The sequence below is a fragment of the Ambystoma mexicanum genome, chromosome 10 (assembly GCF_040938575.1).
Source record: "Ambystoma mexicanum isolate Mex_15411 chromosome 10, UKY_AmexF1_1, whole genome shotgun sequence".
Taxonomy (NCBI): domain Eukaryota; kingdom Metazoa; phylum Chordata; class Amphibia; order Caudata; family Ambystomatidae; genus Ambystoma; species Ambystoma mexicanum.
Genome location: NC_090932.1, coordinates 1,496,500,779 through 1,496,511,400, shown reverse-complemented (window position 1 = coordinate 1,496,511,400; position 10,622 = coordinate 1,496,500,779). Strand labels below are relative to the sequence as shown.

The 10,622-nt window shown below is 45.5% G+C and overlaps 2 protein-coding genes across 3 annotated transcripts in view; one reads left to right on the top strand and one right to left on the bottom strand.

Moving 5' to 3' along the window:
- The first annotated feature begins 6,202 nt into the window (after positions 1-6,202).
- LOC138493343 (hydroxycarboxylic acid receptor 2-like) lies at positions 6,203-8,663 on the top strand. Its single transcript, XM_069620405.1, has one exon. The coding sequence runs from the start codon at positions 6,206-6,208 to the stop codon at positions 7,154-7,156; it is 951 nt and encodes a 316-aa protein (XP_069476506.1). The 5' UTR covers positions 6,203-6,205; the 3' UTR covers positions 7,157-8,663.
- Positions 8,664-10,035: 1,372 nt separating this feature from the next.
- Positions 10,036-10,622, bottom strand: part of KNTC1 (kinetochore associated 1) — a 2,501,313-nt gene continuing 2,500,726 nt past the window's right edge. For both annotated transcript variants that reach the window (XM_069619627.1, XM_069619628.1), the window contains exon 65: positions 10,036-10,570. In XM_069619627.1, the coding sequence (XP_069475728.1) occupies positions 10,547-10,570 (24 nt within the window). In that variant the 3' untranslated portion in view covers positions 10,036-10,546. The remainder of the gene's footprint in view (positions 10,571-10,622) is intronic.

Sequence of the window (10,622 nt, the reverse complement as noted above, 5' to 3'; positions counted from 1 at the left end):
GGTAAAAACCTTTTTGGCCAAAGCATACATTCTTTTCCCTTCCCAGTCTATCGGGAGATTTGACGTGGATGCCACGGGCCTGGACGATATAGTGGCAGCCTGAACTACCAGCCCTTCCGTGGAAGGGTGTGTTGAGAGGAAGAAAGGGTCCCCTCTTTCCGGCCTGTACTTCCCCGTGACATTGGTAGTCGCGGGGGGCAAAGTGCATGGATTACACCAGATGGAAGTTAAAGGGTCAGCAATGGCCTGATTGAAGGGCATGTTGTGACTCAATAGCTGGGCCCTCATCCGAGATATCCGTAAGGTCATACCCTTGCTGGGGAGTGGCGGACGACTTGTAGCCCGAGGGTGTCGACCACCTTCTCCACTAATGCCCTTAACTTGACATTAGGGCAGAGGTCTTCAATCTGTGGGGCGCGCCCCCCTTGGGGGGTGCATCCACATTCCTGGGGGGGCGCGTGATGCCTTCCAAAAGGAGTAACGATTTTTTTCTTTTTTTTTCCTTCTGCTGCACTGAACTGAGCATGTGCAATGGGGAGCGATGTGGTGGGGGCGTGGCGCGCGCTTTCCTGCATTTGGATCGCACATCCAGGATGCGTTGTGGTGTCCTGTGTTCCCTGCTGCTGCCGCCGCCCGTGAGAGGTAAGTCACTCCTTTATTTATAATGTGGCTCCCCCGTAGCAATCTGCCACGGGGGAGCCGCGTTATTGATACAGCGCCGGTCCCCCCTGCACCCCTCTCCCTCTGCGACCCCCACATTAGGCGGCATGGAGAGGAGGCGAGCAGGGGACCGAAACTGCTCTGCCGGTGTTGTGTTTACAACGCGGCTCCCCCATGGCTGGGCTCCAGCAATCTGCCATGGGGGAGCTGTGTTATTAATACAGCACCGGTCCCCCCTGCGCCTGGGCCTCAATACCTGAGCACCACACTGTGACTATGCTTAGTTTGGAGTCTTCCTTTAGATTTGATTGCCGTCCCAGCTGTAAAGTAACCAAACTTCAAAAAAATCTACATGGTTTGCAAAATTTTATTCTCTGCATACTATCTTTACAAAACAATGTGTGCTCAGTGCTTCTTCATGATATTCAATAAGGCATACTAATACACCCCTTTGGTACACATTCAATTGCAGGTCTTGTCAACAATCATATTATCAAAGCACGTGTCTAATCTTTGATGTTGATGGTCTAGATTTCCCTGTGGCAAACCCTTTTATTCGTTATTGGTTTCAAATACGCAAGTATGTCTGTATGTTGCCTGGACCGTGTTTGGTTCTCTGGTTCCCTTTACAAAGACCATTGCACTTAATACATAGAACTACTCAGTCAGTCTTGATTGATTGTACTTTCATGTCCTCTATTCTTTTGTGCTGCTCATGGTGCAGGCTGCTCATGGTGGCGGTTTGTCCTGATGTAATGTATACCAAAGTGATGTCTCATTTGAGTTAAACATCATAAGGAATGCCTTGAAGTACTAAGCGCGACACATGTGTTCGTAAAAACAGATTCTTTCGTAAAGACATTGCCTGTGTTACCCTCGCCTCTGCCTGCAAGGCACAGAAACCACATCATTTGCCATGAATGCAAAAATATCGGCATTCAAGAAGAAGCTGGAGCTTTGGAGGAGGAGGGTTGATATTGGCATTGCCGATGCGTTCCCATTATTAGAAGATGCTCTTGAGGAGACAGAGCATGATCTTTCATGTGTTTCTGAAGTAATTGGAAACCATATAAATGCTCTCAGAACCAGTCTCGAAAAGTACTTTCCTAACGACAATTGCAACATGAATGACTGGGTGGTTCAGCCTTTCTTAGCTGACGAAGGAGCCCATCTCCCAATACAACTCCAGGAGGAACTAATGGAGCTCCAAAGTGACCGCCTACTAGAGAGCCAATCAGAAAATTGTCTTTGGGTGCATTTTGGCATCATGTGTCTGCAGAGTTTCCAACTTTATTGAAATGTGCAGTCAATGTACTGTTACCTTTCAGCACCTCATACCTGTGCGAGATTGGGTTCTCTGCACTTGCAGCCCTAAACACAAAATATCGGTCAAAGCTGGAGGTGGAAGAAAGCCTGCGGTTGACTATTGCAAAAATTGAACCCAATATTGACAGGCTGGCTGGTGAAAGGCATGCCCACCCTTCACACTAGTTCTCCAGTATGCCACTGTCCAACTTGCAAGTGACAGCATTGACAGTACGTTGTTGTACTTGAGAAACAAATTGTTACAGCACTTGCATAGCAAATGTTACTACAGGACAGCAATATTGGGTGTTTTCGTTTGTGTGAAATAAATATCCAACACTATTTATAGTCGAGTCCTCTGTATTGTAGCAAAATAATCGGAATGCTTTGTTCACAAATATTTGTCCTCTAATCTGAATCATTGCAAGCAATGATTTTGAAACAACGTGGTGTTTGGCCTTCACTCCTTCGTTAGGGGCACCATTCTACTCCAGTGCGCGATAACCGTTTGCAACCGAGTACAATTTTGCAGTCCATGTGTATAGGGGGGGCCTGGGCCGGAGAAACTTTTCTTTGGTGGGGGGGGGCTCGGGGTCAAAAAGTTTGAAGACCACTGCATTAGGGGGAGTGTAGGGCTGTGTTTGTTGCATCTCAAGTTCTGGCGATGTGTCCAACCCACTGGCATCTTGGAGGCCCTGAGCAAGTGCCACCAAATTATCTCGGTCCTCGAAATAGTCAACACCACCTGATCCCACAAAGATGGGATCGTCCTCTTCATACTCCTAGGCCTGATTGATGCTGAAAATCGACTGCATCGAGTTGAAAAATTGTGTCCTCGATAGTGATTGAAAGGCGCTGACATCAGTGGTTACCGAAGCAGCGGCTTAGCCGCTTGTAGCGTAGCCTTAGAGCTTGATAGAGTGGGTAACGGCGCTGATGCTCCGACAGTCGATGGGTGCCGTAGGAGAGGCTTCTAGAGGTTGATTTTCACGCCTCTTGGGGCACAAAGCCTGAAGGCCAAGTCAGCACTGAAGGCATTAATTTCCTGGCATGGGTGGGGTCGGGGTTGCGAAGCACTGTTTTAGCTGCCAAGGCCTGCTGGTTGTTGTGGGAGCCACGCCGACAGCCACCCGTTGCCTAAACATTGAGCATTTCTTTCTTAAATGAATCCTACTCTTTGCGAGTAGTCAGTCCCTTAGAGGGCTTACCTCATTCCAAGGAAGAATCTGATTCCCACCGATGGTGGCATCGCTTCTTCTTCCGTGAGGAAGATTAATGGCTTCTGGAGTGTGATCTCTTTTTCGTCTTCTTTCTGTGCCGGTCCTCGTTGTGACGAGTGGGCTCCTCAGTCTTGGCCTCAGACAAACGGACGAGAGACCGCGCTGGAGATTTTGACGACGGTCGGCCCAGGGCCAGCTTACCAGCTCTCTCTCACAGGGACTTGGGTTGCATCTTGGCACACGACGTGCAGGCCTCTGTGTCGTGAGTGGAACCCAAACACCATAAAAACATGTCACGTGGGTCTGTCACGGACAATTTGGCCTCGCAATCGGAGCACCGAGGCAGGATATTTAGGAACTTTACCCGCCCCCCCTTCCACAACACAAACACTTTCATACTTACGGACACCCCGTGATGAGGGAAAACAGACTAACACTGAGCCTTATACCTGATGTGTCCTAATACAATGGTCAGACGAGGTCAGGCAATTACTGACCACCACACACATACAAACACACCTGACTTCCATTACACTTCCCCCACAGATAAAAGGCGGAGCACGAGAGCACACTCTTGGCTAGGCAAAGCACACAAGGAAACAGGAATTTCAAGACGGCAGCTGAGTAAGAGGGGAAAGATGGAAGAATCGAAGGAGATGGCAAGGAGGGATAATCCTTTGATTTTTTTCGAAAAGGAACCGTTACTTTCCAAAAGCCTTGAGAATAGAAAGTGTAAGACCAGGAAACCAGGCTGAAAAATCCTACATTGTGTGTCAGATACCAGGGGCACTCCCGGGTCCGTAATCAAGGCGGGGAGAATCACCAGCCATCGTGGTTCCGATCTTGGCTCCAAGAACAAAGCAGCGTCAGTTCAACACAGCTGGTGAATTGGGGAGACCGATACAAGACCTGTCTGTGTTGAAGCCAAGGTTTCAAGCAGCAACATTGTATGGCGAGCGCTGGAACCAACATTGTTAAAACGCGTGTGATAAAATGCCCAAATGAAGTGAACTGCTGATGAGTGATTCAACTTTAAAGTGAACTACAATGCCTTTGACAGAATGGTTCGGTTCTGTGTGGGTGCTCAGTCAAAGGTCTCTGTAAGGTATCCAGCTGAGGAGTGACGGAAGTAGATCAACTTGATCCAAGCCTGGCGGAGGGAGAACATTTGAAAGTGAACAAATAAATGTGAATCGAAGTGGTCCTGCGATGGGTCAAACAAAATCCTTCTTCAATTTCGATGAAATAGAGAAAGTTTGGAAAAGTACATGAATCTGGTCTGAGCCCAGCAGAGGGAGACTAATTGAAGGTTTTGTATTAAAGTGGATCTGAGCCCAGCAGTGGGGGGACCAGGGTGAATTGAAAATCACCCAAGAAGTTGTGCATGAGAATCCTGCGGAGAAGTAACTGTTGAAAATGTGTTTTTCGCATCAGGCCCTCTGAAGAGACTTTGAATGATAGAGACTTTGGCACAGAATGCCCTGATATTGAGATCTGAACTGCATACTCACGCTAGAGAAGCCACAGATTGTGCTAAGATCGAGTGTGCCACCTTGCCCTGTGCTGAAAACATGGGGAAGGGAAGCCAACTGCTTGAATATCCTGACATTTCTTGAACACTTTTTTTTTTACATTACATGGTTTCCCACACTATTTGTATTTAGAAGGATTGGCAATAGGTTTATTAGTATATGCCCTTTTATTTTGACAGACTTGACTAGGACTGCGTTATTATTTGATGGTCGTAGCTTGCTCCCATTTTTAGATTTAGGATTAGATAGGCTTTTTCAAACCAGAATGAAGTTCAATAAACACCCTTGAACTGTGGTCTGTCTTTCTATTTAATACCATGCCTTTCTTACACAGTGCTTTTTTTGTTTGTCCTTGTGGACCGGGGTCCATTCTTGGGTGTGATGGCCGACAATGGGAGACCTGGAACGAGTCTGCTTATTGCCCTTGTCCTTGTGGAGGAAGGTGGATAGTTTTGCTTCCCGTTCACGAAGCATCTACTAGGGTGCATCGACTGAGACAACACATAGTCCCTCATTGAGAAAATAAAGACAGATCCTATTAAGGATCGGAGGTGAACATCCGATGTCTGCAGTCGACATAGTGTTTAAAACCTGATGGATTTGGCATATCGTTGAAGAACAAGAAAAGCTTTGAAGAAGCGGTCTGTGCGGAAAACACACACACATATATCCTATATATTGTATATATACCCTAACGTCATGACTCCAGCGTGGGGGTATTGAGGCACATGGCGGGGTAGCGCTGCTCCCCCTGGCGACAGAAACGTTTCAGAAAAGCAGCTGCGCTGGGAGATAAAGATGAGGAATCTGTGGGAGGAAGGAATCTATTTGAAATACTGTACCTCTCCCTCTCCCAATAAAATACTTGTTTCAGACTTCCACAAAATGTAGTAATGATGCCACTCAACTTCTGCTTTCTACTACTCCTTTTTTCCCCACCATGGCCAGAGGGAACTTGCCCAAACAAAGTCTAGAATTGAAGTACACTTCTGAAACAGCACAAGCTCAGTTTATATTCAAGGAAGATACATTCAATAAACCTTAGAAATGCCCAAATTAAATATCATATGTATGAAATGTATTTTACAATAGTCAAATACTTATCTAAGGGAGCTTTAAAAATAAAATAATATAGTTTAAAACCTTGCTCATAGGCATTCAGAATGATTTACATTTGCAAACAGAGTGCCTAAAAAATAAACAGGGACTTACCACAATTTTTCCATTCAGTGCCTGGCAAGCAAATCCTTTCCAATTAGAACAGCTGAAAACGAAAAACCCTGGAGAGTGGCGCACACAAGAGAACGAGTCCCAGACCACGTCTTCATCCGATGACCAATCTTTTTCACAACGAGTCCATGCAACTCCTCATTAGAGAACGTGTAAATATTTTGAAAGATTCAAAGTAGGTGGCGAAAGGCATCTGCAAGGCTCCGTTCCTTCAAATAGTACGCATTTAACAGAGGAAGTGAATGGTCTGTTAGAGAAATGAACAGCACCTGTTGTGTTTTCAATGAATCACTTCTGTACAGAATTCTGCCCCCTATCCTCATCATGGAGTTCGCCTTGGGTTTGGTAGGAAACGGAATGGGACTCTGGATGTTCTTTCATTTGAAAACTTGGAAGCCAAACTCTGTGTATTTGCTCAACCTGTCTCTGGCCGACTTCTTGGTGCTGTTCTGCCTCCTATTCCGCACCGAGTACTACCTCAGGAAGAAAAACTGGGTCTACGGCGACTTCCCTTGTAGGGTCCTGCTGTTTATGCTGGCATCAAACAGGGCAGCGGGTATCATCTTCCTCACAGTCGTCGCAGTGGACCGCTACTTACGGATTGTCCACCCCTTTCACAAACTCAATCGGGTGTCCGTCAGAGATGCTGTACTAGTTTCCTGTGCTCTGTGGTTGGGTATCGCCGCCATGACTTCATACCTAATGGCCGAACCCCACTTGTTCCAATTCCAAAACTCAACCCAGTGCGAGAGCTTCAATATTTGCCCATCGTCCTTCTCGACGGCCTTCTGGCATGACGCTTACTACATCTCACAGTTCCTGGTGCCAGTGAGCATCATTGGATTCTGCACCGTTTGTATTACCTGGCAACTGATGGGCAGCACGATCGATCGAGATGGGAGGATAAAGAAGGCAGTCCTGTTTGTCCTGATCATCGCCGTCGTATTCACGATCTGCTATTTCCCCAGCAACATGACCAGAATCTCCATCGTGATCCTGAAGCTTCAAGGGAAAGAAGAGTGTGAAGAATTCAGAAGCCTCAGCCTGGCCTTTTACACAACGGTCTGCTTCACATATTTTTACAGCATGCTCAACCCCGTTGTGTACTACTTTTCCAATCCCACCTTTAAAGGCTTGCTCAGGAGTCTTGTGTACAGGTTGGCACGTGTTAAAACGGAAGATTCGGCGTCATCGGCCATACCGAAATAATGGCTGAAAATGTGAATTAAACAAAAACAACCTCAGACGTTTAAGATGTTATGGAAAATATCGGCAGAGTGAAATTCTCCAAAAAATGATCAGCTTTTACAGCAGAGTGTAAATATGTGTCACAAAAGAACAGCTATGTCAAATTATATTTCTGTAGAGAAGCATGGATTAAAGAATTTAGAAAGGGAGCGAATGCGGGCGTTAGAAAATCCAGCCAACCTGGGACACTAAATATGAATATTCTTCACTTTTGAGAACTAGATCTACATGCAAGTTCACGTGTGCTGAGTGCATCAGAGAACACACACGGCCGGTTACACTGTTGCACAAGCACACATTTTCGCAGGCAATCAGGCGTGAGTTTCATGCGTCTTCCCAGATGACCTGGAAAGGAAACGTACATGACTCCAGCGTCGTCAGATGCAGTGTAGTCTGCGTACAGCCTTACTGGGGTGCATGCAGAGCTGTCAACTAAAGAGAATGCCCCGTCAGTGGTACTACAAGCACAGCTCCCCAGACGAACGGCTGGGAACGAACTGCAAAGACTCGAGGATAAGAAGAAACATCGCTGGATTATATAGAGCACACGTCGAGGCCAAGGCTACACGCAAAGCAAACCTTTGCTGCGTGCGGGAGAAGAGACTCTAGACACTGCTACTTCTTTTGGCATGTACACGAAGAAATTATCCCATTTTGAAAGCCGCCTTCAAATGTTTAGCAGAATATGCAATCGAAGTCCAGCGCATCTTCAATCCAACGTACATTCAAGATACTGAGCCCTTACTGGTGACAACAAACCTGCAAATTGGCAAGCCAAAGTGACTCGTCTTTAATTGTAAAAGAAGTTTATCATATGCCAGGGAAGTCAACATGGAATAACAATACAGGCAATGGCGTCGAAGACAAAGATCCATGGCAAAAGGCAGTTTGTACTATGCCGAAATAAGAAAGAAAAATTGTATATGAACTTAGATTGCTATTAGACGCCAATTAGCAGAAGGAAGAGGGCCTGAATCCGTCTTGTTTTCCTAGGCCAGGGAGCCCTCACTTGATTTCAAAGATGATCTCCTGGCTTTCAGAGCCTCCTGCAGGTATTCAGTGCTGCGGGAGGGGTGTGGGGGGACTAAACATCGCTACTGGCCAAAGGAGTATAAAACGCCTACTTATTATATCACATGTGTATATATTGTATAACCTGCACATTCTCAAACCTTCTAAATACATCATAGTCTGTATGTATTTCCCGTAAACGCATTATAATGTGTATATTATCAGCAACTGTATTATAATGTCTTCGCTTCATGTAATGTTCGCATACTCTTACCATGCCGGTAACACTTGCCTGTAACACGTTCACTTCTGTGTAACCATATCAAGCGCCTGGATGCCCCAGGGCCAGGCGGCCCTATATAAATAGTAAACTAAACTAAACCGATGCACGGGGCAATGGACTTTTGGTGAAATGGCTATATGTCTTCTATGAATGCTGGATGAATGGAATACAATATCATAAAACAAAACGTGTAGGTCTTTCTACCTTTGATCATTTGCCCAAGCATGCCTCTTTCTAGCAGCTAACCCCTTTGGCGCATACTTGCACACACGATTAGACACAACTTCGAGAACCGCAGAGCTACAATGAGAGCGCTTTCCTGGTCATCATACACAACACTAAATGCAACCCGTCTAGGGCAGATACATTGGAACCAGGCACCCATGCTCAGCCCTACACTGTCCTGGCAGGTGTAAGAGAACTACGAAGCCATGCGGCAGATGTGTGAGCCATGCATGTCCCAATTACCATAGCATAGAAGAGTAGAAGACGTGAATACCTTCTGGGATCTATATTCGTGTGTTTGATTTTGAGGTCAATATTGCACCATAGCATTCGATTTCCATTACCACCTCATTGCGTTGAGACTGGCAGTGTTTAGACAAAGGGACTGAGGGGGTCAGACAAATATAAGTGTGTACAGTGGTCTTCAAACTGTAGGGACCAACCAAAGAATGTCCAAAGGGACAGATGCGCTTTAAAAACGGGTTAGGACTGGTAATATATATATAAGCAATCATAGCTTGCGGGTGGCCCGGAAGCAATATTTTTACTCAAGTGAGACGATCGGCACAAAAATGTTTGAATACCACTGGCGTACGCAAGGCCAAACCCTATAAACTGACAGGTCAAAAGAGACCACTTTTGCAGGATGCCTTTGCTTACTTGCAAGGAGTGCAGAATAAAAAAAAGTTACTGGCTTGAGTATCTGCAATATCTTTGGAACACCCACACTTCATTAAAGGGTGACTGTAACCCTGTTGCTCTTGTTGGTGTGAAATTCTCAATATCAGATTCACCAGAAATTATTTGCAAATATGACATTCTGCTGAACAAAAGCTCCTGACTCCAATATGTTATTAACATTTACAGCTGGATTTACAACCCTAGAGATCTTTGCTCAGTCTGAAACTAGACCCCACCCAGGTCAGCAACACACAACTCATACTGCTGTTTTTCGGTTCATAGTAGATGAAACAGGTTTCAGGTTTCTATGTATGTAGGATTACAAATGCTAAAAAACTACATTAAAGAAGAAAAAAACCAACACGTAAGCATCTGCGTTCTACTGAATCTCTAAAAGAAAGCATTGTCAAATATCAGAATCGCGCACACACACACACAATTGGGAGTGCGAGTGCGGCATTTACAACTAAAATGCAATTCCCCATGGTCCAAATTATCGATGAACAAGTGGATCAATGAGTGTGCGCATTGGTGCAAAGTGTGCAGTGTTTATACCAAACACATTTCTTAACCAAAATGAAAACATTACTAGACCGAATTCTTTGTAAGTCGCATATTGGCAATAAACGGAGGAGGCATATAACATGATAATGTGCTTTATTAAAATGCTAAACAGGTAAGGCTATTTCTGGAGGCAGTGTAAGGTTGGTCACCAATAAAGTGCAACATGAAACAGTTCGACTGTTTGAAGTGTGCGCCACCCCCCCCCCCCCTGCATAAGCGCCCCTCTTCACCCAAACATACAAACATACAAACATAAGGTTTGCTTGTCAGTCTAGGGCCCGTGGCCGAAGGTGGACACGATGGTTCAATGGAAAGGCCCTGGCAGCCAAAGAATCCGAAAAGATTAGACAACATTCATTGCAGCTAGTCCCGCAATAAGGAGGGATTTAGTCATATGTTTTGAGCGTGGGTTGCCACAATATTAGAAGTGCCTTGAAACTCGGTTCCATGAACAGTAAAGGGGCTCTTGAGGTCAGCCATAATCATGTCTTCCAGCTGTCTCCGGAAAGTATCTTTCCATAGGAAAATGGAGGAACATACTGGGACCATTCCAAAGGACCTTCGTTCTTATCCACAAGAACACAATTCTACTTCTGCTCTTTTAAGAATGCCTGAAAGAAAACAATAACACTTGTATAAAAAACACGACACATAGGGGTGTAA